The 25,807-nt window shown below is 73.9% G+C and overlaps 1 protein-coding gene across 2 annotated transcripts; it reads right to left on the reverse strand.

Annotated features, from left to right (window-relative positions):
* On the reverse strand, nucleotides 1-25,807 carry KCNH2 (potassium voltage-gated channel subfamily H member 2). Of its 2 annotated transcripts, none has more exons than XM_086481169.1 (15): nucleotides 25,732-25,807; nucleotides 24,556-24,786; nucleotides 18,153-18,317; nucleotides 17,457-17,897; nucleotides 16,438-16,652; nucleotides 6,944-7,369; nucleotides 5,964-6,351; nucleotides 3,881-4,080; nucleotides 3,528-3,780; nucleotides 3,228-3,421; nucleotides 2,893-2,992; nucleotides 2,524-2,802; nucleotides 1,415-1,601; nucleotides 1,091-1,262; nucleotides 1-168 (listed from the first exon to the last, which is right to left on the reverse strand). In XM_086481169.1, exons 1-15 carry the CDS (start codon nucleotides 25,805-25,807, stop codon nucleotides 1-3), a joined length of 3,495 nt encoding a protein of 1,164 aa, XP_086337295.1. The 2 variants fall into 2 exon arrangements, with proteins under 2 accessions (XP_086337295.1, XP_086337294.1); XM_086481168.1 differs by having other exon boundaries at nucleotides 1-198.

The raw sequence follows: 25,807 nt of genomic DNA on the forward strand, positions 1-25,807 counted from the left end.
TTAACTGCCGGGGTCGGAGCAGTGTCTCTGCAGCGCCTGGGCGGGGGGCGCGGCGGGGGGCAGCTGTCCGGGCAGCGAGCGGCGCCGCGGCGGCTCCACCAGCAGCACCACGTCCGGCGGCGGCGGCGGCGGGGGGGGGTCGTCGCGGGGGTCCGGGGCGCACGGCAGCTCCAGCGGCACCGGGGGGTAGCTGGGGACCTGCGGGAGCGAGGGCGGGGGGCGTCAGCGCCGCGCCGGGGCGGGCGGAGGGGGCTCGGTGTGCCGGGCTGCACCGGCCGGCGGTGGGGAGGGGGCTGCCCCGAGCCGGGGGGGGGGGGGGGGGGGCGCTCAGGGGTGTCCCCAGCCCGCGGTGGGGCTGGAGAACGGGGCGATGGAGGGGTCTACCCCAAGCCTGGGGGGCTCAGGAGCGACCCCAACCTGCTGTGGGGCTGGAAGATGGGGAGAGGGGCTGTCTAAAGAGGGGGGGGGGGGGGTGTCTGAGGGGTGTCCCCAACCTGCTGTGGGGCTAGAGGATGGGGAGAGGGGCTGCCCCAAAGCTGGGGGGCTCAGGAGTGTCGCCAGCCTGCAGTGGGGCTGGAGGAAGGGGAGAGGGGCTGCCCCACAACTTGGGGGGCACAGGAGTGTTCCCCAGCTCGCAGTGGGGCTGGAGAACAGGGCAATGGGGTCCAGGATGGGAGCTGCCTCCAGTCTGGGGGTCTTGGGGGTGCCCCCAACCTGCTGTGGGGCTGGAGGATGGGGAGAGGGGCTGTCTAAAGAGGGGGGGTGGGGTGTCTCAGGGGTACCCCCAACCAGCAGTGGGGCTGGAGGATGGGGAGAGGGGCTGCCCCATGACTTGGGGGGGGTGCAGGAGTGACCCCAACCCTCAGTGGGGCAGGAGAATGGGGTGATGGAGGGGTCTACCCCAATCCTGCGGGGCTTAGGAGTGACCCCAACCTGCAGTGGGGCTGGAGAATGGGGAGGGGGCTGCCCCAAGCCTGGGGGGCTCAGGAGTGACCCCAGCCTGCAGCGGGGCTGGGTGATGGGGCGATGGAGGGGGCACAGGAGAGGGGCTTCCCCGAACTTTGGGGTGCGGGGATTGGTCTGCACTCACCTGAGAGAGCGGCTGGATGGGGGTGATGGGGAGGACGGGCTGCAGCGGACACGGGGGGCCGGGGGGCTGGTGGGGGGACGAGACGGTGCTGTAGGCGGGGGGCACCAGGGCGGCCTGACGCTGGAGCAGCTGCATGATGGAGCTGATGTCGGCGGCCATGCGGGTCTCCAGCCTGCGGAGAGACACGCGTGGGGGGCGTGCAGGGCACCGCCACGCTGCGAGGGGCAGCGCGACGCCATGGGAGCCCCCCAATCGCCCCCATTGGGGGCGATTGGGGGGGCTCCCATGGCGTCGCGCTGCCCCCCAAGCCTCCCCCCATGGTACCTGTTGAGCTGCTTCTGGAGCAGGTCGAGGCGCGTCTCCACCTCGGAGCGCTGGCGGCGGCTCATGGCCGGCAGCGGGATGCTGAGGGCGGCGTGAGCCGGGATGGTGCAGCGCGGGAGCTCCTGGTACTGCCGCCCCCGGCTGTCCCCCCAAAAGCTGAAGATGTTGGAGACCCCCGAGAAGGCTCCTGTAAGGGCAGGGAGGGGGCAGGGGCAAGGGGGGAAGAATGTCAGTGCTCTCCCAGCAGGCACGGAGGTGGATGGGAACAGAGCAGGGATGCACCCCGAAAGGCACGCAGCATGGAGCAGGGATGCACCCCAAAAAGCAGAGAGCAGGGATGCACCCCAGCAGGAACAGAGCAGGGAACAGAGATGCACCCCAGCAGCACCAAGAAGGGATGCCCCCCAAAAGGCACAAAGCAGGGATGCACCCCGAAAGGCACGGAGCAGGGATGCACCCCAAAAAGCACAAAGCATGGAGCAGGGATGCCCCCCAAAAGGCACAGAGCAGGGATGCACCCCAGCAGGAACACAGCAGGGAGCAGAGATGCACCCCAGCAGCAGCGAGTAGGGATGCCCCCAAAAAGGCACGGAGCAGGGATGCACTCCAGCACGAACAGAGCAGGGAGCAGGAATGCACCCCAAAAGGCACAAAGCATGAAGCATGGATGCACCCCAGCGGCACCGAGGAGGGATGCACCCCAAAAGGCACGCAGCATGGAGCAGGGATGCACCCTAAAAGGCAGAAAGCCGGGATGCCCCCCAAAAGGCAGGGAGCATGGAGCAGGGATGCACCCCAGCAGCACTGAGGAGGGATGCACCCCAAAAGGCATAAAGCAGGGATGCACCCCAAAAGGCAGGGAGCAGGGATGCACCCCAGCAGGAACAGAGCAGGGATGCCCCCCAGCAGCATGGAGCCCCCCAAGCACGGCGTGGGGGTGCAAAGGCAGAGGGGGTGCAGGGGCGGGGGGGGCAGAGCTGCAGGGCACGGGATGGGGACCCGGGGGGCTGGGGAGCTGCCGGAGGGGGTGTCTGCAGAACCGCGAGCAGGGAGAGGAGGAACCAGGGGGTCCCCGCACCCCCCCGCGATCCCCCCCACCCCGTCCCCACCTGAGAGGGGGTTGCACATGTCGCTGCCTTTGCTCTCCTCGGCCTCGGCGGGCGCGGGGGCTTCGCTGCCCGGGCGGGCGCTGCGGAAGGGGGAGAGCGCCGCGACCCCCGGCCCGGGCACGGGGGGCTCGTCCTCGTCGCTGGAGGGGGAGCTGGAGGGGGAGCTGGAGTGGCAGGGCTCCCACTCGGCCGGCCCGCGGGGGGCTCCGGGCGCCTGGCAGCTCCTACTCGCCCGCAGCGCCTTCGACCCGCTCCGCAGCTCCCCGGCGTTGGCGGCGTCTGGGGGGGGGACACGAGCCCTGGGTCACCGCGGCCACGCAGGGCCCGGACCCCCCCCCCTGCCCCGGACCCCCGCCCCCCCGAACCCACCTTTCTCCGTGCGCCGACGGAATGAGAGCTTGCGCTTCCGCAGGCGGTTGAAGCCGCCGTCCAGTTCGTCGCTGCCCGGGGAGCCGGGGATCATGTTGGTCTGTGGGGAGGGGGTGGGGGGGTGAGATTGGGGAGGGGGGAGGTGCCCGCCAGACCCCCTGACCCCAGGCTGGCAGCGGGAAGCTGCACGGGCAGCACGTGGTGCCAGTGCCAGGGGTGACGCTGGGGGGGCATCCGTGGTGACCGTCCCCCATCCCTGAGCATCCCCCACACCAGACACACCCCCCCCTCCCCCAGGTTGCTCAGGGACACCCCCCGCCCCCCCAGCCCCTCACATCACGCAGGTTGAAGGTGATCTCCAGGCTGGACCAGAAGTGGTCGGAGAACTCGGGGTACATGTCCAGCACCTCCAGCAGGTCCTCGCGGTGGATCTTGTGCAGGTCGCAGTAGGTCAGCGCCCGCACGTCCGCGTTGGACTTCCCCGGCCGCGCGTACAGGTTCAGCGGCTCCCCGAAAATGTCGTTCTTCCCTGGGGTGGGGGGGAGGGGGGGAGAAGGCACCGGTGGAAGGTGGGGGGGGGTGTCAGCCCACGGGGCACACCCCGCACCCCGGCGCCGCGTCCCCCAGGACCTCACCCAGGATGGCCACCACCACGTCGCCGCGCAGGATCTCGATGGAGCCGCGGGAGATGAAGTAGAGGGCGGTGAGGACGTCCCCGGCGTGCACCAGCGTGTCCCCGGGGGGGGCGTGCGTGGTCTTGAACTTCATGGCCAGGGCGCGCAGGCAGCCCTTGGTGGCCCCCTTGAAGGGCTTGCAGTTCTGGAGCAGGCTGCGGTTGAGGTGCAGGCAGATGTCGGCCTGCAGGCACTCGGGGAAGCCCTTCAGCACCTGCGGGACACGGCGGCGGCGGCAGCGGGTCACGGCGAGGGTCCGGGGGGGGCTGCCGCGGCGGGGGTCCGTGCCGCCGGGCGGCCGGGTGGGCGCTCACCGCGTTCATGTCGATGCCGTTGGTGTAGGACCAGGCGTGCTGGAAGTACTCCTCCAGGCGCTGGCGCAGCGGGTTGGGGATCTGGTGGAAGCGGATGAACTCGCGGACGCGCAGCATCTGCGTGTGGTAGCGCGCGGTGCCGGAGTAGAGGCGCTGGATGATGGCCGACACGTTGCCGAAGATGCTGGCGTACATCAGGGCTGCGGCGGGGCGAGCGGCGTCAGGGGCGGCCCCCGGCACCGCTGCCCCGGAGCCCCCGCCGCCGCGGGGGGCACGGCTGCCCCGCCGCGGGCGGCCCCGCACACGCGTGTGCGAGGACACGCGCGGCCCCGCCATGCGCTCAGCCCCCGGCCCGCACTCACCGTGGGCGCCCCCCGCGCCCGGGCAGGGGCCGGCGGGAGCGCGGGGGCGCGGGGGGTCTCGGGGACGTGCGCCGGCTCCGCCGCGCGCTCGCACGGGCCCAGCGGTGTGTGCTCACGCGTGGGCATGCTCACCCCGGCGTGCGCGTGCGCTGCCTGTCACGTGTTACACGCTCACACGGGCGCTCACGCACGCGGGCTCACGTGCACACTCACGCGCGCACTCCACGCACAGACGTGCGCACTCACACATGCACACGCACGTTCCCACCTGCGCACACACACCCCCGCGAGGACATGCACGCTCTCATTCACACACGTGCTCACACGCACACAGATGCTCACACGCACATGCACATGGATGCTCATACACACACTCACATGTGCACATGCACACCCGCATAGACATGCACGCTCACGCACACGCACTCACACATGTGCTCACAAGCACACAGATGCTCACACGCACATGGATGCTCACATGCACGTGCATATGTGCACCTGCACACCCACACAGATGTGCACCCTCACACACACTCACTCACACATGTGCTCACACACACACGGATGCCCACACGCACACACACACTCACATGTGCACATGCACACCCACACAGATGTGCACGCTCCCACACCCATGCCTGCTCACACACACACGCACACAGATGCCCACATGCACACAGATGCCCACACGCACCCTCACATGTGCACATGCATGCTCACACACCGACACTTGCTCACACACGTGCTCACACACACACGGATGCCCCCCCACACACACGCACACAGATGCCCACAAACACACGGATGCCCACACACATGCTCACATGTGCACATGCATGCTCACACACGTGCTCACACACACACAGATGCCCACATGCACACGCATGCTCACATGCGTACACGCACAGATGCGCACGCTCACATACATGCGCACACGCACGCTCACATGTGCACCCACAGACCCACACAGACGTGCACGCTCACACACATGCACTCGCTCACACACGTGCTCACACACATGGATGCCCACACACATGCTCACATGTGCACATGCACGCTCACATACACACATGGATGCCCACACGCACACGCACGCTCACATGTGCACATGCACAGACGCACACGCTCACATACATGCACTCACACGGATGCCCACACGCACATGGATGCCCACACACATGCTCACATGTGCACATGCACGCTCACACACACACATGGATGCCCACACGCACACGCACGCTCACATGTGCACATGCACAGACGCACACGCTCACATACATGCACTCACACGGATGCCCACACGCACATGGATGCCCACACACACACTCACATGTGCACATGCATGCTCACACTCACATGCACTCGCTCACACACGTGCTTACACGCACACGGATGCCCACATGCACACGCACGCTCACATGTGCACACGCACAGACGCACACACTCACATACCCACGCTCACACGGATGCCCACACGCACATGGGTGCCCACATGCACGCTCACACTCACACGCACACGGGTGCCCACACGCACGCTCCCACGTGCACACGCACAGACGCACACGCTCACATACATGTGCTCACACGCACGCTCACACGCGCACCCGTGCAGACGCGCACGCTCCCACCCCCGCGCACACTCACACGCGTGTGCACGCCCCCCCCCGCCCCCCGCCCCCCCCGGTCACAGGGCCCGCCGCCCCCCGGCGCGGGGCACTCACAGCCGATGAGCATGACGCAGATGGAGAAGATCTTCTCGGAGTTGGTGTTGGGGGAGACGTTGCCGAAGCCGACGCTGGTGAGGCTGCTGAAGGTGAAGTACAGCGCCGTGACGTACTTGTCCTTGATGGTGGGGCCGTAGAGGGGGTTGCTGGCGTTGAGGGGCTTCCCGATCTGGTCGCCCAGGGAGTGGAGCCAGCCGATGCGCTGCCCCTCCACGTTGCCGATGGCGTACCAGATGCAGGCCAGCCAGTGGGCGATGAGGGCGAAGGTGCACATGAGGAGGAAGAGCACGGCCGCCCCGTACTCCGAGTAGCGGTCCAGCTTGCGGGCCACCCGCACCAGCCGCAGCAGCCGCGCCGTCTTCAGCAGCCCGATCAGGGTGGTGGTCTGCGGCCGGGAGCGGTGGTGTCACCAAGGGCTGCCGCAGCCGAGACACCCCCCCGCTCCCAGGCCCCCCGCCCTCCCGGGGTAGAGCGGGCAGAGGCCAGGCTGAGCCCCCCCCCCCAGGTTGGGCACCCCCAGCCCCACTGCTGCAGTCGCCCCCCTAATACCAGCCCCCTGCCACGCACGCCCCAGCCCCTCTCCCCACCCCGGGCTCAGGTGCCCCCAGCACCCACCCCCCGAGGGAAAGCCCCTCCCGGGGTCCTGCAGAGGCACGAGGTGGGGTAGCAGTTGAAACCCCCCCCCCGTGCTGAGTGTGGCACCGCTCCATCGGCGCCGGGGCACGGGGGTCCCCCAGGGCCAGACCCAGATTCGCCTGCACCTGCGCTCAGCACCACGTGCTGCCTGCGCCTGCCCTGGCACCCACCGCCCCGGCACCCACCGCCCCGGCACCCACCATAGCACCGCGGGCACCCAGCCCCACCCTGGGGGCACGTGCGGGACCCCCAAGCACCACCCTGCGGGAGGACCCGGCACCGAAACAGCCCAGGCAGGGCACGGCACAGCCGGCGCCAAGCGCGGCGCCGCGGTGAGGTACCTCCTCAGAGCCGGAGCCGAAGATGAGCAGGTCGAAGGGGATGGCGGCGACCATGTCGATGAGGAACCAGCCCTTGAAGTAGTGGATGGCGATCTTGGCGGGGTGGCTGACCACCTCCTCGTTGGAGTTGACGTAGGTGGTGCGGAAGTTGATGAGGATGTCGATGATGAACATGATGTCCACGATGAGGTCGACCACGTTGAGGGGGCTGCAGGAGTAGCCGCAGTTGTGGCGCTGGGCCTCCTCCTGGTCGTTGAGCAGGAAGGCGGCCGAGTAGGGGGTGAAGATGGCCGTGTAGATGACCAGCAGCAGGATGAGCCAGTCCCACACCGCCTTGAAGGGGCTGTAGTGCAGGATGGTCCATTTGTGGATGCGCGGCGCCTGCAGCTTGTACTCCGGGAGGACGTCGGCGCCCAGCGACAGCACCTGGGCGGGCAGGGCAGGGGCTCAGCTCAGCACCCCCCACCGCCCCACGGGGCCGAGCCCCTCGGCCCCGAGCAGGGGCTGCCCCCACCAGCACCTCCCCAGACTCCCCCAGCCCTGCTCCGACGGGACCCCCGCCAAAGCGGGGCCGGCAGTGCCGCCGGCACAGGGTGACGCAGCTGCGGGCTGGCACGGGCATCCCCGGCCTGTCCCCGCGCCAGGGCGGCCGGGCACGAGCACCACGGAGCCCCCGCCGCCCCCCACGCACGGTGGGGCTGGGCTGTGGGGCCACGGCTGCTTCCAGACAGGTCCCTGTCCTGCTCAGGGAGCAGGACCCCCCGCAGTGGGTGCAGTGAGGTGCAGCAGGGTGCAGTGGGGTGCAGGGAGCCCCCCCAGCCTTGGCAGGACCCTGCCTGCGGAAAGCCCCCCCCCTCCCTCCCCAGGCAGCGCCCAGGGAAGTGGGGGCAGGCAGGCAAAGCCCTCCACAGGGCATCACATACGGGGGGGCACAGCCCCCCACCTCCCCCAGGGGCTGCCTCAGCTGCTCCCTGGTCATCTACCTGCCCCCCCCCCCCCCCGTCTTCCTGCATCCCGCAGGGCCGCTGCCCACCCGGTCCCTGCCGTGCACACACATGTGCACATGCACACGCACACGTATGCACACGCAGACACCGAGCCCGAGCGTGGGGGTCCGGGGGGGCACGGCCGTGCCCCAGCAGCTGCGCCCGTCCGTCCGGGCCGCCTGGCACGGGGATTAGGTGTACCGGCCGCGGGACGGGGGGCACCGGCCTTAAATAGGGACCGGGCGAGGGGGTGCCATGGGGCAGAGGGGCCCTGCGGCGGGGAGAGGGTGCCAGGGCCGGGCAGGGGCAGCCCCCCAGGGCAGAGCCAGGCTGGGCACAGCCCCGACCCCACGGCGCCCCCACGGAGCCCCGGGCACCAGGGCGATGCCACCGCGGCCGTGCCCCCCGCCACCGCGCAGCAGGACCCCCGGCACAGCCCTGCCCGCACGACCCCTGGGGGAAGGGGGGCTCCCGGGGGTGCCCCCCCACGGCACCACCGACGGGACCACCACCAGGCCCAGCCCCCAGCCGCAGGTGAGGGGCTCCGGGGCCGCCCCGCAGCCGCTGCCCCCCGCCGCCCCCGGGCCTCACCGAACCGCCTGCGCCCACCGCCCGCGCCGCAGCGGGAGCCGGCCCCGGGCCCCATCCCACCCCCCAGCCCCAGGGGTCCACCGCTCCCTCCCCGGGAGGGGGCTGCGGAGGGTCCCCCGGGACGTGCCGGGCCGGGGCAGAGCGAGGGGCGGCGTTACGGACCCCCCCAACCTCGAGCCGGTGACAGCGGCGGGGACGGAGCCCGAGCCCACCCGCAGGCACCACCGGGACACGTCTCCCCCCGGGGGGGCACGGCTCCCGGACCCTCCTGCCACACGCGTGGCAGCACCCACTGCCCCCCCCCCCCCCCCCCGAGCAGCCCCCCGCCGCCCCCCGCCCCGAGGGCCGCCCGGCGGTACCGGTACCTTCTCCTCCCGGCGCTGCCCGGCGGCGCGGGCGGCGTCGCCGTCCAGGCAGAGGCAGGTGCCGCAGAGGGAGATGCCGGGCATGGGTCCGGCTCCGGCCCGGGGGGGCGCGGCGGGGGAGCCCGGCAGCTCCCGGAGCAGCTGCAGGAGCGACGCCAGCATCCTCACGGCCGGGGCCGGCCCACGGCGCTCACCCTCCGCCGCCCGCTCGCCGGCCGCCCCGTGGGCACCGGGGACGCGGACCCCCGCCAGCGGACCCCGCGCCCATCCCGCCGCTCCCCTCCGGCCGCCCGGCGCCCCTCCGGGCCCGGCCGAGCGCGGCGACCGGGCAACCCGGCGGCGGGACGGCGGCGGCGGTGGCGGGAGGCGAGAGCGGCGGGCGGCAGCCCCGCACCCCCGGCAGTCGGGAGAGGAATTATTGGGGCGGAAATTTTTCCCAGCCTGCTCCGCTCCCGCAGCCACGGCGAGGGCTGTGCCCCCCCCCGCCCGCCCCTTAACCCCTCCGACACTCGGGGCGCCCCGTGGGGCGCGGGCACGGCTCGGTGCCACCACACGGCTCGGTGCCACCGCACGGCGGGGACCCTGGCGCGGGCGCAGGGGACGGCGGGCAGCGAGGCCAGGCGGCAGCTGCCCCAGCCCCACCGGTGACCCTTCGGCCCCCCGGGCGTCGTGTCGGTGCCGCCACCTGCGCCGCGTGTGAGGGCGGGACGTGGCCCAGCCCCGCGGCGCTGAGCGGGACGTCGCGGCACATGTGCGTGCCACGAGGCTGCCACGAGGCCACCGCGAGCGCTCGCACATTCGCGCGGGGCTCACCGGCTGGGGGACGCTGCTCCCGCCCCGCCGGCCTAGCCGAAATGTCCCCCCGCCGCTGCCACCGCCCCACCTTGGGACACGGGGCAGCAGGGGTCGTCACCGGGGGGATGCGCAGCCCCCATCCCCCCCCGTCCCCAAGCGCCGCCGGCCTCGGTGGCCTCGCGGGGCGTGGGCCATGCCTGCGGCAGAGCCCGGGAGCAGCCGCGCCGATGCGGTGGCAGCCCCGGGAACGCGCCGCGGTTGCCGCCGGCCCTGACTCACCCGCTGCCACCCACGCGCAGGGGTTTCCCGCCGGCACCCGTGTCCCCACGCACCGCGTGACGGGGAGGGACGAGGCCACGCGGGTGGCGCACGCAGCGAGGGGTCCCAGCAGGGCCGACTCGGGGGGGCTGCACCCCGAAACAGTGCAGGGGCCGCTCGCACGCCCCTTCCCGCGGGGGCTTCGCCCCGAGCACCCCCTGCGCGCCCCAAACGTGGCACCCGCGGGCAGGGGGGGTGGTAGGTGACACACGGGGTCACGCTGCTGCGGGGTCAGATGGGGTCACGGGTACCGGGGGGGACAACGGGGGGTCACGGGTACCCTGAGGACACAGGAGGTCGGGGTACCGGAGGGGGGACAGGTACCGGGGCAGAGCCGTCCCGGCTGCCCCTTTAAGCTGCGGCTCTGCCAGCCCGGCTCCATTTTTAGCCGGGGCGGGAGAGGGGGGGCGGGGGGGGGTTGAACAGCGGCGGGGGGGGGGGGGGGGCGGGGGGGCGGCTCCAGCAACCAGCCGGCTCCTGCCTCTAAAATTAACGCAGCTGCTGCGCCAAATTGGGACAAATCCCTGCCTGCAGCGCGGGCAGGAGCCCCGGCCCCCACCAGGACCCCCCTAGGGCCCCCCTAGGGCCTCCCCGTCATCCCCCAAGCTCAGCCTGGTGCGACACCCCCCTCCCCCGGCTGGGATACCCCCCGGCCCCTCGCCCACCCACAGCCCCTGGGGGCAGGAAGGTCCGGCCATGCACGGGGGGGGGGCGGGCGGACCCCCAGGGACCCCCACTGCCCCCGGGTCACCACGGGCCCCTTCCCCGAACCCCAACACGTCCTGACCCCCCGGGCACGGGGTGGGGGCAGGCCGGACCCCTGGGGGCTGCACAGATCCTGTGCCTGCATCCCACCTGGACCCCCCTCTTCCCCGCCCTCCCCCACCATGGGGACAGCCCCCAGCACCCCCCATGCCACGCTTAGGGGTGGCGTGGCGAGGGGCCGGGGACTCCCCCCGACACGTGCCCGGCGCCTGCGGCACAGCTCCGGTGGGCACGGCTGCTCATCCCGGTGCCCGGCACCACCGCAGACCCGCACCCGTCCCCGCCGCCCCAGCTGGCGCAGACCCTCGGCCCAGACCACGCGCCGGGGCTGACACACGGTGACACCGCAGCCCCCCCGGCCATGGGCAGTCGCGCTGGCCCAGCAGGGCACGGTGCCACGCCGGTGACGCCGACAGGCAGCGGGACCGCTCGCGGCGACACAGCACCCATCAGTCACCGTGACACAGATACCGGCGGTGCCGACACTCGGTGACACATACACCGCCCCGGCGCGGGCACGCGGCACCTCACGCTCGCGGTAACACGTACGCCAACACCTGCTGTGACACCGGCACCCGACACCCAGCCCGCACAGCCGGAGACACCCGGTGCGGCACCTGCCGCGACCCAGACACCCGCGCCCACGGGGTGCGGCCCCCTCGCTGCCGCAAATACCCCGACCCGTGGCCGGGGCCACCACCAGCCGCTCCCCAGCAGTCCCCAGCCACTGGCACCCGGCGCAGGGGTGCACCCGCGCCCTGCCGTGACCCAGCGCCCCGACACCCCGACACCCTCCGCCCCGGCAGCCCGCTGCCCACCGTGCTGCCAGGCCCACGCTGACACCAGCGCTTGCGGGGGACGCCGCGCCCCCATGGCAAAACCGCCCGGCACAGAGACCAGGCGGGCAGCGACACACCAGCACCCCTGGCCCCAAGCGCAGAGACCTCCCCCCGCAGAAACCCACGGCCCCCCAACACCCACCCTGGCAGACACCCTCAACCAGACAGCCAGCACCCACACCGTACCCCCGCACCAGCACTGACACCAGCACCCAGCACCCGCAGGTACCCAACGGCCACAGAGAGCCCGCAGGTACCCAGCGCCCGCCCAGGTACGGCACACCAGCGCCGACGGTGGCACCCAATACCAGCGGACACCCAAACACCTGCCCAGGCCCCCCTCGCCAGCAGGTTTCCAGCACCCTCCGGGACACCCAACACCAGAACACTGACACGCACCGTGCGCTGACCCCGGCATCCACGGTACCAAACATGGCAGAGCTGCCCACTGCCACCGGCAGCACCCACACCGGCGCAGACGGGGGACTCGGCACCCTCGGGGACACCCAAAGCAGGACACCCACCGCCGGTGGTGCCAAGGGCGCCCCACCACCGCAGCAGCCACCGCGAGCGCAGGTGCCCCACACCAGCCGTGAGCGCCTGTCACCCTCGCGGGTGCTGGTGTTGGTGTCACCCAACGCGCTCTCCACCATGGCCGTCGGCAGAGCCGCCCGGCTGCCCCAGCACCCAACGGTCCCCATCTCGGCGGCGGCGGCCGGTACTCACCGCGTTGAGCTGCGGCAGCGGGGCGGCTCCCTCGGCACCCCCCGACATGGACACCCCGGGCCGGGAGGCGATGCAGGCACCCCACTGCTGGCAGCACGGCGGCAGCACCGACACCCTGCGGCGCCGGTGGCAGGGTGGGGTGACAAGCCCCGTGACAGGGTGACGTCCCCGTGGGGCGGCGCGCCCGCCCCAACACCCGACCCCCACCTGCTGACGCAGACACCGAGCGGCCCCGGTGCTGACCCACGCCGCCCCACAGTCCCACTGCTGCCGGCGCACCGCCGCGCCACACCGTCGGGCCGCAAGCCACCGTCGAAGGGACGGCCATGGGGACCACCTGGGGACATGGCAGCCGCCACAACCAACCGATGCCACCCCGGCCAGCAGCACCCTCACCACGGCCACAGCCACGGCCACGACGACGCAAGAGCCACCGCGGCGCAGCCGGACACGGCACCTGGCACCGGGTGGGCAGGAGGGTGCCCGCGGGTGGGCGATGCCGCAACGGCGCCCACACCGTTTGGCTGGCGCCCAGCCGACGCGGTGGCTCCCACGGCTCTTGGCTCTCCAGCCCCACCGGCCGCGGGCACCGGGGATGCTCAGCCCCCCGCAGCCCCCGCAGCCCCTCTGCTGCCTGCCCTGGGACCCTCGGTGCCCCCCCCCCCCCCCTCGCTCCGGCCCTTCCCGGGGGGGGGCTCCAGCCCGGCGTGGGAACGTCCCCGGGACCCCCGCACCCGCTGGCGGCGAGACGAGCCCCGGCAGCCCCTTCCCTCCGCGGGGGGCACGGCCGGACGCCCCCGGGGCTCGGGGGGCTCCGGGGAGGCGCAGCCGGTGCCGTCGGGGCGGGCACGGCGGGAGGGGCCCCCCTCACCACCCCACACCCCCCCCCCCCCCCCCCGCGCCCCGGGACCCCCCCCCCGGACCCCGTTCCCCCCCGGGACCCCCCCCCCCGGTACCTCCTGGGCCACCAGGCTGGAGATGCGGACGGCGCGGCGGACGCGCCCGCTCTTGCGCTCCCCGTCGGGGCGGTCGCCGCTGTCGCGCCGCGCCGGGGCCATGATCGCGATCAACGGGGGAAGCCCCGCGACTCCCCCCGACCGCTCCCCATCGCGGCCGAGCCCGGCGCTGCCCCCGAGCTGGCGGCAGATGGAGCGGGGCGGGCGCCCCCCCCCCCCCCCCCCCGAGGCCCCCCCCCCCGCCCCGCCGCCGCCGCCGCCGCCTCCGCCGGTCCCGCTCCCTGCCCGGCAGCCGCCCCCCCCCCTTCCCCCCCCCGCCCCGGCTCCAGCCTCCGCCACTCCCCGCCGGGCCGTCACGCCGCGGGGAGGGACCGGGAACACCCCCCGCGGGGAAACTGAGGCACGGCGGAGGCGGGGGGGCTCCCTGGGGTGCCGGCGGGGGCTCCCTGGGGTGCCGCCTGGCAGCCCCCTGCCTGCTGCCGCCTGCGGAGCCCCGTCTCCCGAGGGACCCCCGACGGTCGCCCTGAGGAGGAGGGACGGGGGCGGCGATGGGGACGAGGTGGCCGCGGGGGGGCTCCTTGGCCGCCGCAGGCCCCCCCCGGGCTGATTCACGGCTCCCAGTGTCCCTGGCTGCCGCCCAGCCCTGGCAGCGAGACCCCACCGCGCCTGCCCACCCCCCCTGCCCGCCGCAGGGGTGACCCCGGGGGTGCAGCGCCCTCACCCCACGGCGCCGGGGTTCGGTGGGACGTGCTCCGTCAAGTGGGGGGGCTTCCCTGCACCCCCTGCCCGTACTCCCACCCACCATCAGCAGTCGGCGAGCCCCCGGCCCACAGCAGCTCCTCTCCCAGCCGGTGGCACCGCTGGGCACCCACCAGCCCTGAGCGGGGCCGGGGGTCCCCTCAGACGGGCCCAGCTCAGCCCCCCCAGCCTCCACTGCGCCCGCGGCGGGCAGCGGCACACGCTCCACCGCCACGCCATGCCGGAGACCAGCTCCCGTCCAGGCTGGTCACAGCCAGCGTGGTGCTGGCAGCACCCAGCCTCAGCACCACCCTGCCCCACCGTGGGCAGGGGTCCCTGCCGGAGCAGGCCGGGGGTCCCCAGGGCTGCGACGAGCCACCGGGATGCTGCAGCATCCGTCCCTGCGCAGCAGCGGGGCCTCGCGCCTCCCCAGCTCCATTGCCCGGCCCCAGCCACCGGCCTGGCCATGCCAGGACCCGTCCCCGTCCCCGTCCCTGTCCCCACCGGGCTGGCACAGCTTGGTTAGCCGGGGCCGGCCGGCAGGCCCGAGAGCGCGGTGACCTTGACGGGAGCTGCGGGAGCGGGCGGCGCGGGCTCCTTTGGCTGCCGTCACTGCGGATGATTCATGGTGCCGCTGCCTGGAAGCCCCGGCCCCCCCAGCTCCCCCAGCTCCCCCAGCCCCCCCAGCCCGGTGGCTCACCACGCCAGAGCCGGGGCTGCCCCACAACCCGCTCGCAGGGTCCTGAGCGCGGCGGCCACCCCCGCACCGCCCGACGGCTGCTCACGCCCGCCTGCTCCCCGCGATGTGCCGGCACCCCGGTCCACCACACCGGCACCCAACGTCCCCCGGCACCTCTGTCCTCCCTGCCAAGCTCTGCCACGGCAGGCGCACGCCAGGCAGGGGGTGCCTCGGTGGGGACCCCCATCCTGTACCAGCGAGGCGATGGGTGCTCCCACCCTGGGGCACCCAGCACAGCCCTGTCACGGCCCAGGCCCCTGCGCCGGCACCGTGGGGCAGAACCAGCCCCGGCGAGGGCAGCCGTACCCCCCCGTCCGCCGGGCACCGCGGGGTGAGGGTGGTGACGGGCAGGGGGGAGGCTGGGTGCAGGCTGGCACAACAGCAGCCGCCACAGCAGCAGAATTAATTACACAGCAAAGGCGATCAGGATGCTTGGCTCGTTAGCGCGCCGGCAAGGAACAGGGAAAGAGGCCGGCGCATTGCAAGGGGGGGTTTGGAGGGGGCACAGCCAGGGTGCCCCCCCCACCATGGATGCTCCTGTGGCCGCTCTGGCCCGTGGCGAGGGGAGCGGGGCTGGATCCCACCCCAGCGCTCCCGGGAGAGGAGCCCCAGCAGCAGGGCCGGGAGCTCCCCGTGGGAGCTGGGGGGCCCAAATGGGGCCCCCTCATGCGTGTGAGCAGCCGGGCAGGGGGGGCCGGGGGGGCCGGGGCTGCTCCGGGACCACAGGCAGATGCACCCGGGCAGCCCCATCCCCTGCCAGCTGCCGGGGTCCCCGGGGGGAGAGGTGCTGGCGCGGGGCTGCCCCGGGGGGCTTGAGGACGAGGCAGAGGGTTCCCCTCTCCCCACCCCCTCTGCCTCGTCCCCAGGCCCCCCCGGGCAGCCCTCTGGTCGGGGACAGACGGGGATCCCGGGAGCCCCCCAGCCCTTGGCAGCCTTCAGTTCATTAGCGGGAGCCGGAATCAGGGTGTAATTAAGCAGCAGCCGCCGCCTGCTCCCCGCAGCCAGATGGCCGTTACACAACGTGCCAAGGATTAGCCGCCACCGCCAGCCCCCCGGCACCCCGGGCACGGCGAGCCACGGCGAGCTGGCGGCACAGGGCAGCCTGCCACGACACCGGGGCTCGCACCCGCGCTGGGATGGCACCAGGGCCAAGGGACGCCCCAGGCCAGGGGGGTGCCTGCCCCGTGCTCCCTGCTGGGAACCCCCCCAGGGACCCTACGTGCCGAGCGGGGTCCGTCCCAGCTGCGTGCCACCACGCCACCACGCCCGTCGGCCTGGCACGGGAGCGCCGCGGTCAGGACCCCCTGAGGGGCGCAACAGGGACCCTCGCGATCCCAAGGGGTGGGCGACAACGGCCACCCAGCACAGCCAGCGACAGCCCGCACCTCACACCCGCCCCGGCATGCCCTGCTCGAGCCGGCCTCCCCGGCACCTGACCGGGCAGGGGCACCCCGAGCACCCAGCCGTGCCCTTAGCCCCCTCCTGCAGCCCCCAGCCCCCTCCTGCAGCCCCCAGCACCTCGCAGCATCACCCTGCGAGCTCCAACCATCATCCCCCTGCGAGCTCCGGCACCCAGCTGCCGTGCAGAGCCTCCTCCGGGCTCTGGCCATGCCCTGAGCACCACCGAGGCACCGCCGGCACTGCCCGGCCACCTCCAGCACGGCCCGCGGGCTCACCTGGGTGACCTTCTCGGTGACGTTGTGGGTCCGGTCCTTCAGCTTGGTGGGGGCGATGATCTCCTTCTCGCCGGGCGGCGCGGCCAGGAAGGCGTCCGCCTTGAAGTCCACGAAGTTGAGGGTGATCTGGGGGATCTTGCTGATGGCCCGGTAGCGCATCAGGTCCGAGTCGGAGGTGGAGTTCAGGAGGGCGCTCCGCACGTTGTTCATGGCCCCTGGGCGGGGGGACCGTCACCACGGGGGGGCCATGGCCCCACCGTCCCCCCGAGGTGGGGGTCCCGCGGCAGGGGAGGGGAGCGGGGAGCCCTGGGGCAGGGGGGGCCCCCCCAGCCGGGCGCCGCAGGACCGTGACCCGACAGCTTGCTATCGTTTACCGTTAATATAATTATTTTTCCCCTTCCCTAATGCGCTTAAGTGGGATCGGGGCTTAACGAGGCAATTGCTGCCGCTCCGGCGCTGCCCGTGAGGGGATCGGGGGCTGCGGCAGGTGGGGCTGGGCGCTGCCGGGCGGGCGGGGGGCTGCAGGACAGGTGGGCAGGGGGTTGTGTGAGACCCCCGGCCCCACACGGTGCAGCCAGGCAGGGGGTGCGCGCCGGGCAGCCGGGCAGAGCAGCCCCACCGGGGTGGCCAGGGGTTCCCCGCCAGGTGTGGCGGGGCTGGGCACGGCGTGGGGGCTCGGCGCCACACGGCTGCCCCAGCCCACCCCACGCCGGATGACCGGGGGGGCCCCACCAGGCCCCGGAGCCACCGGCAGCGCGGAGCATTACAGCGATGAGGAGCCTGACAGTGATGGGTGCCGCGGCGGCCCTGTGCCAGCGCCACGGCCGAGCTGCCGGCGGCTCCGTCCGGCTGCAGCTGGCAGCTGCGCCGGTGACGTGCGCGCCAGGAGACGGCTCCGGCCCTACCGAGCTGCCAGCCCTCGTGACTTCACCCCACGGCCGCACGCTGCGCCGGGGCGAGAAGCCGCGGGTGCCGGCGCCGGTGCGTGCGACGCCCGCGGTGCGCCGGTGGCGCCGTACCGGTGCTGGAGCCGCGGTGCATGCTGGTGCCGGTGCTGGCGTGGCGGTTGTGGCCGCGCTTGTCGCCCTCGCCCTTCATGGCCTCGATGTCGTCGACGGAGGAGGCGCGGCGCACGCTGTGGACGCTCTCGCGGGAGCGGCTGCGCGCCAGGCTGCAGTTGGAGAAGGCGGCGTGCAGGGCCAGCCGGTCGGCGCGCGGCGAGGAGTGGGTGACAGGGGGCTCGGGGGGCCCGTCCCCCATCAGCGCCGCCTGGTCCTCGGGCTGGGCGCCCCCCGGGCAGCTAGGCTCCAGCGAGGAGGTGGCCTCCTCCGGGCCGGACTCGCTGCTCTGCTTGGAGAAGTCCACCACGACGGCGTCGGGCGGCTCCTGCGGCAGCGACTGCTTGCTGCCCGCCAGCGCCAGCAGCGCCGGCAGCTTCAGCCTGAAGGACTTGCTGCGCCCTGCACGGAGGAAGCGGCACGGTTGGGGTCGGGGGACGCTCGTTGAACCCGCGCCGGCGGCCGGCGCACCCGCTGCCCTCGCCATGTGCCACGTGGCCAGGCGCTTTCGGCAGGGCCCGGCAACCGGGACGAGGGGTCTGCAGGAGCGGGGTCAGCGCCGCACCCGGCGCAGCGGTGCTGGCACAAGTCATCGTGTGTGTGTGTGTGTGTGTGTGTGTGTCCCGGCCATGCCGCGTACCCCAGCGCCGGCCCTACCTGCAGGGAACCAGTTGGCGGGGGTGACCCAGTGGTTGGTGTCCTGGTCGGGCGAGCCCGGGCACTCCTTCTCCATCACCACCTCGAAGTTCAGGATGAACATGATGACGGCCCCATCCTCGTTCTTCACCGGCACCACGTCCACCAGGCACAAGAAGCAGCTGCCTGTGGGGTGGGGGGGGTGTCTCAGCACTGTGGCGGCACAGCCCCCCACCCCTGCTGGGCACCCCCTCCTGCCCCCCCCCATCCCTGTGCTGCCACCCCTCCTGCCCCCCCGCCCTGGGGGTGCAAGAACTTGCTGACTCAGCAGGGTGCCCTCCCCCACTGCAGCTGTATCTTGGGAGGGGGAAACTGGGGCACAGGAGAGTGGGAGGGGCCCCGTTTGCCCAGCAGCCCCCCAAAACGCCCCAGGGACGGTGCAGGGTGAGTGCAGGGTGGGGGATGGTGGGGGCCATGGTGGGGGGCAGCGCTGGGGGCAGTCGGGGTGCTGGGCCAGGCTTAAGCCGCTCAGGACTCGTTCCCAGCTGCGGTGTTAATCCCGCTGCCGCAGCTGGAGCTCGGGGGGGCCGGGGGGGGGGGGGGGTCCGGGGGCAGCCCCGGGTAACCTCTCCCGCGTGGGGCCGGGGCAGCCCCCTGCTCCCCCCGCCCAGCACCCTGCCGTGGGGGCGGCCAGCGCCCCTCGCCCCGGGGGGTGCCTGGGGGGGGGGGTGGTCCTCCACCCCCCCACCCCCCCCTTGCAGCAGCATCCCCAGCCCCTCCCTCTCCGGCACCTGCGACGGCTGCAGCGGGACGCGGGGCGGGACGCGGGGGCGCTGGATCGGCCCCACGCCGCTCCCCCGAGCCGCGCCCCCCGCTGCACCCCCGCACCGTGTGTGTGTGTGTGTGTGTGTGTGTGTGTGTCTCCCCCTCCCCGCCCCCCCGCTGGCAGCGGGCCCGGCAGCCTGCACCGGGGAGCCCGGCACGGCGTCCGCCAGCTGGCACCGTCCCCGTCCCCGTCCCCGTCCCCAGCCCCGCGTGGGGAATCCCTGCCCGCACGTGGGGCCGCGGGCGGGGGGCCAGGGCCGCGGGAGGCGGGCGGCACGGCACGGCACGGCTCGGCACGGCACGGCACGGCACGGCCCGGCCCCCAGCGGGGTCCCCGGCCGGGCTGCCGCTGCGGGGGGATTAGCGGCACCGGCACATGGCCGCCCCGGCAGCTTTGCTTCATCCTCGCCCACCCGGCGCCCGGCTCCCGCGGGAAATCCTTAATCCCGCTGATCCCCCCCGGGCCGGGAGCACGCGCCAGCGCCCGGCGCCCCCCGCCCCGGCCCGCTCCCACCGGCGGCCCCATCCCGGGGCGGGGGTGGGGGGGTGGGGGTGGAGGGGGCGGCGGGACCCCCCACCGCGGGTGCACGCACCTCACCTGGATGCCGGCGGGACCTCCGGGCGGGGTGGGGGGGTGTTGGGGGGGGTGGGTCAGGGTTCCATGGCCCCCGCCCCACCGGGGCTGCCGGCACGTGGACCCCCACCCCAGGCAGGCCGGGGGGGGATGTGGGTGTGTGTTGGGGGGGTGAAAGCCCGGCCGTGACCTCGGCCACCCCGTGTCACGGAGGGGACACCCCCGACACCCCCCCCCCCCCGCGGCGTGCAGCCCCCCCAGCCACCCCCCCCGGCCCCGCCGCCGAGCTCAGGGGCTGCGGCCCTTGGCACCGCCGCCGCCGCGCCGGTTTATGCCTAAATATGGCTGCGGGCAGCGGCCGCCGGGGCGGCGGGACGGCCTCGCCACGCCACGCCACGCCACGCCGTGCCACGGGCCCCGGGGTCCCGGTCCGGCCGCTGCGGCCACCGGCCAGCCCCGGTCTCGGACACCCCCTGGCACCGGGCTGCCCGTGGGGAAACGGGGTGCGGGGCTTTGGGGGCAGAGGTGTTTCGGGGGGGCTGGGGGACGCCCTGGGGCGGGGTGCAGGGCGAGGGGCACCGAAACGCTGGACCCACCCGCGCCCGTGGTGCGGTACCGGCCTGGGGGAGGGGGGGGTCCCGCAGCCTGCATGGCATCCCCCCAGCGTCGTGTCCCCCCCCCCGTGGCATGGTCCCCCAGCATTACCCACCCCGCACACGCCACCCCCACACCCTGTCCCCCTCTCCTGGCCGTGCCACCCCCCCCGGTTGTGCCCCCCCCCCCCCCCGGGACAGGCCCCACAGCAGGGGCTGCACGAAATGGCTGCCCCCACCCCAGCAGGACTGGGGGGGTTCCTGCACGCCCCCACGGCGTCCTACGGGCTCGGGGACCCCGGCCACAAATGACAGGGACCGAATGTGCCCCACGGGGAGGGAGGGGGCTGCACGGGGCCGGCTCCCCCGCTCAGGGTGCGCCCCGCGCCCCAAATGCACCCCAACACAGCCAGACCGGCACCCCAAATCCTCCCGAGCCCCCACCCCCGCACCCCACCCCCACCCCACATACTTCATCCCCGCACCCCTCACCCCGCACCCCCCAGCACCCCCCGCACCCCCGAACCCCCAAACTCCCTCCCCGCTCCAGCCGCCGCTGCACTGATCCCCGCGACCGCCAGGGGGCAGCACCGCGACCCCCGCACCGGGACCCCCGCACCGGGACCCCCGCGCCCCACCGCCCACCCTATCCCCCTCCCCGGGCACCGAACCCCACACCCCGAAGTGCACCGCGCACCCCCACATCGTGCACCAGACGCTGCGCACCCCGCACCGTGCACCCCCCAACCCTGCACCCCCCCACCCACGCACCTCCCCCACCCCCCCACTGTGCACCTCACCCCGCACCCCCGCACCCTGCAGCCGGTCCTGTGCTACACTGCACACCCCGCACCCTGCAACCCACACTGCACCCCCACACCCCTGTGCCCTGCACCCCCCACTGCACCGTGCACCCCCGCACTGTGCACCTCACCCTGCACCCCCGCACTCCGTACTGCACCCCCACACCTCACCCTGCACCCTCACACCCCCCCATTGCACCCTGCACCCCCACACCTCACCCTGCACCCTCACGCCCCCTCCATTGCACCCTGCACCCCCGCACCCCACACTGCACCCCGCACCCGCACACCCTGCACCCCCATCCCTGCGCGCTCCGCGCTGCACCGGGCACCCCGCGGCTGCACAGCCCCTGCCGTGCTCTGGGGACCCCCGTGGCTCCGCACCCCGGTGCTGTGACCCCAGCGCCAGCCGGGCACCCGGACGTGCCCCACGCAAACCCCGCTGGGATCCTCATCCCGCACTGCCCTGGGCACGGGGGGTCCCCGCAGGACTCCCCCAGGACACCCCACGCCGGCGCTGGCACGCCGCCCGCCGCTCCCACAGGGACAAGACCGCTGGCACCCGCTCTGGCTCACACACCGCGGCGAGGGCACGACCTTGCCTGGGCAGCCCCGGCAGCGCCGGCGGGAGCTGACGTGTCCCCACGCGCCTCGCCAGCCCTCCCGGTTGGCGGTGCCAGCGCGGTGCCCGTGGCAGGGCTCGGCCGGGCCGGGGAAGCCCTGCCGGCACGGGGGGAGCGCCCACGCCACGATGTGCGACCTTACGCCGTGCAGGTGGGGACCAGGGGTCCGATCCGGCTCCTTCACGCCCTCGGCCTGCTCCCAGCCCGTGCCGATGGCCGCGACCGTGTGCCGCCGCAGCCCCGGGTAACCCCAAAGGACACCAGCGGGGGGGTCTCCGCACCCTCCCTGGCCCCCTCCTTGCCACAGACGTGGCGCAGCACCGCGGCGGGTGCCCCGGTGAGCCCAAGGCCATCCCTGCGGGGACGCGGCTGCCGCGACCTTCGAGCGTCCCCGGCAGCGCCAGGGCTGTATAAACAACGTCGCTCAAAACTAATGGCTGCAGCAGCGGCTGGCGACGTGGCGGGGCCCAGCCGGCTCCCCGCGGCACGGCACCACCACGCCACACACAACCGCAGCCGACACAGGCCGGCCGGGCGCGGCGGCGGGGGCTCGGTGGTGGGGGGCTGCCGGGGCGGAGGAGCGCGGTTCAGCGCCGCGGCACGGCCGCGAGGGCCCCGACGCGGCGAAGCGGTGGCAGCCATGCTGGGGCTGCCGGGGCCCAGCTGCGAGGCCAGAGCCGGCGGCAGCGGGGTCCCTGCCCTGCGGCGGCTGGGGGGGTCCAGGTGCTCGGGGTCCCGCCGTGCAGCAAGGGGCTGGGCGCGGGGCAGCAGGTGGGACCCCTCGGGACCCTCCTCCCAAGCACCCCTCGCCTGCTCTCGCAGCACAGCTGGCAGCCCCCCCCCCCCCCCCGGGCTACCCCGCGGTGGCAAGTGGCACTGGTGCTGTGGCACGCTCCTGGCGCAGAGCTGTGCCCGGCGGGGAGAGGGGACGCCCACGAGCACCCACAGCCAGGACCCACCGCAACAGCCCCCTGGACACGGGGTGGATCTGCTATCCCGGGGGTCGGATACCACCGGAGGGTCCCGCTGCCTCCAACGCTGCCCCTCCCCACTCCCCTGCCCCACGGGTGAGGGCAGCCTGGTCCCCACGGAGCCCCCCTGTCCTGGCCCTGGCAAGGTGTTGACATGGCAGGGAGGGTTCAGGAGCAGCCCCCCGGCCACCCCCCGCCCGCACCCGCTGCCACCCATAAATCTCCCCTCGGAATCACCGCGCTCCCCAGGGACATGGCACCAGCCACCCCGCCAGCACCCACGGCCACGCACCCCGGGGGTGCCCCCACCGGCTGGCGGGCAGGGGACACCTCATCCCCACGGCAGGGCCCGGGGCAGCGAGACAGAGCTGCTCCCCCTGGGTCAGCCCGACCGTCCAGGGCAGAGCCAGGCCTTGGGCTGGGACCCCCCCTCCCACATCACCCCTGGGCCCCCCCCCAGTGCACCTCCCCACGGGTCCCACAGCAGCACCCGGGCTGGTAGGGTGGCTTAGTGCTGGGGAGGGGGCCGGGGGGGGCTGGGGGAGCACGAGCCGGGGCCGTGGAGCACAGGCAGGGGGGAGCAGGGGGGCAGGCAGGGGGGCAGGAGCCGGCCGTGGGTGCTGCACGGGAGCGTGGTGGCCGGGGGGGTCCCGGCAAGGGCCCGGGCAGCAGCACCAGCCCCCAGGGCAGCGGCGGGCAGGCGGGCAGCCCACCCTGACGAGGGCTCCCCTTAGGGCCACCGAGCGGGGCCGGGGGGCACCAGCCACGTGCCGCCCGCGCCCCACCAGCCCTCGGCACCGCGCGCGGGTCCAAAGGGCACCAGCACCAGGCGCGGCCACCACGGCCTCCGCCACCGGCCTCGGCAGCAACTGGGGTCTCCCTCCACACTCCCCCCACCCCAGCTCAGCCCCCCGAGCCCCCAGCAGCCGCCCCAGCTGGGCCCCCCAGCACCCAGTGCCGCGGAGGCCAAGCGGCACTGGGGAGCCGAAGCCGCCGTGGCTCCACGTGGCGGGGCCGGCAGCTGGGAACCAGCTTTGTTTACTCCGGAACCGGGGCCGGGTGCCGAGAACCGGAGACAGCTGCGGTGAGAGCCGGGACACCTGGCGCGGGCGCCGCGGGGCAGCCCCAGCAACGCCAACGCGGGGCTGCTGGTGCCAGTCCCAGCCCGGGCACCGCGGGGCCCAGCGCCCACCTGCCGGCACCGTCACCCGGCACAGGGACCCCCGGGAGTGAGGCAGGGGGTGAAGCATGGCCCCGGTGCCCAGCCTGGCCGGGGACCCGCACACGCACCCACGCCACAACGGCGGCACCACGAAGCCCAATGTGGGCTCAAGCCCCCAGCCCCGACAGCTCCCTCCGGGGCTGGTCGCCGTGCAGCGCCCGCATCCTGCCCCGCCGTGGGGCAGCCGTGGGGCAGCCAGACCCGAAGGACCAGGCAGGCTGAGGAGCTGCCGGCAGAGCAGGAGCCGGCCCGGGCCAACGAAGCCACCCGGCAGAGCAAAGGCAGGGCAGGACGGGGGCTGGCCCCCCCTCCTCACCCCCTCCCCAGCACTCAGCCCACGCTGCCCCAAATCGCGTCCCCCACTGCTCCCCGTGCTCCCAGGCAGTGCAGTGCCCCCGCGCCCCATGTCACCCCTCCCCTCTACAGCGCCCCACGGCGGGTCACAGCACGCTGCTCCCAGCCCACAGCCCCAGCCCCCCAACCTGCAGCCCCCCAGCACCATCACCCTGCTGGAAGCCATGGGGGCAGTCAGGGAGGGCTGTGGACCCCCCGGCGGTGCCGGTGGGGCAGAACAAACCCCCACCCCAGGGGGCACACGCGCTGCCCCTCGGCACGCAGGCACCAGCCGCCGGTGCCAGGCTCCTGCCCGCACCGGCACCCCGCCGCGCCGTGGGTGGCGCGGCTGATGGATGGCCGTGGCACGGCGGGCCGTTAACTCAAGGGACTGCCTGCCCGTGACGGACGGCCGCCTTCACCCCCGCGCAAATAACCGTCAATCTCCGCCGGCGGCGGCGGCGGGCGCGGGGTCCCTACCGTCCTTGCGGTAGAAGCAGATCTCCACCTTGCGCTCCTCGGCGCCCAGCAGCGCCTGGGCGATCTGGGCGGCGGCGCCGCGCTGGGTGCGGGGCCCGTGGAGGAAGTCGCAGGTGCTGGGCTTCTGCATCACCTCCGCCCGCGAGTACCCGCACAGCTGGCAGAAGCCGTCGTTGCAGTAGATCACCGCGCAGTTCTCCACCCGGGCGTTGGCGATGATGAACTTGCGGCCTGCGGGGAGAGGGGAGGGTCAGGCCTGCAACCCCCCCCTCAGCCCCGTGCCCCATGGGGAGCTTCGCTCCGTCCGTCCGTCCATCCATCCATCCATCCGTCCGTCCATCCATCCATCTATCCGTCCATCCATCCGTCCACGGCTCTGGGCTCCCGGTGACCGAACACCCTGCAAGCCACTGGCACCACCACCATCACCACGGGGACCTCACCACCATCACCATGGGGACCCTGCCACCATCACCGCAGGGACCTCACCACCATCGCTGTGGGGACCTCACCACCATCACCATGGGGACCCTGCCACCATCACCACGGGGACCTCACCACCACCACTGCGGAGACCTCACCACCATCACCCCACGGACCTCACCACCACCGCCGTGGGGACCCCGGGGACCCCACCACCGCACCCGAGGGCAGGGGCCGGCCCAGCCCTCCCCAAGGCACGACGCTGCCGTGGCACCCCCGTCCCATGGCCTGTCCCCCGGCGTGGTGACGCCCCGCAACCCGTCCCCATGGGCTGGCATTGCCCCCCATGCTGCCGCCCCGGCCCCACTGAGGCCACGCTGGGCCTGACCCCCCAAAAAGGTGCCGGGCCCCCCCCCCCCAGCGCAGGGAAAACAGCGTCCCCCTGCCAAAACCCGCTGCCGGCACACCAGCCGCCGCTGCCCGGTGCGGCAGGTCGGCGGGGCCGTGGGCTGGCGCCCGGGATCCCCGCCGGGGACCGTGGGGGACCCCCACCGCACCCCGACACCGCTGCCTTGGGGACGGAGGGGGTGGCCTGTGGGGGCCAGGGGAGGGGGGTGGCACCTCCCGCCTGCGCTTGTCACCTGCGCCCCCACCCCGCCCCGCGGCCCCCCGCCACCCCCAGCCCCGACCCCCGGCGGCCCCGGCTGCCCGCCCCCCGCCCCCGCCCCCGGCGCCCCCCCCGTCCCCACTCACTCTGCCCCTCGAACTTGCGGATGATGGTGTCCAGGAAGGTGTTTTGGGGGGCGACGTGCCCCCGCCGCACCGGCAT

Source organism: Leptosomus discolor, unplaced genomic scaffold (genome assembly GCF_034619465.1).
Source record: "Leptosomus discolor isolate bLepDis1 unplaced genomic scaffold, bLepDis1.hap2 HAP2_SCAFFOLD_170, whole genome shotgun sequence".
NCBI classification, from domain to species: Eukaryota; Metazoa; Chordata; class Aves; order Leptosomiformes; family Leptosomidae; genus Leptosomus; species Leptosomus discolor.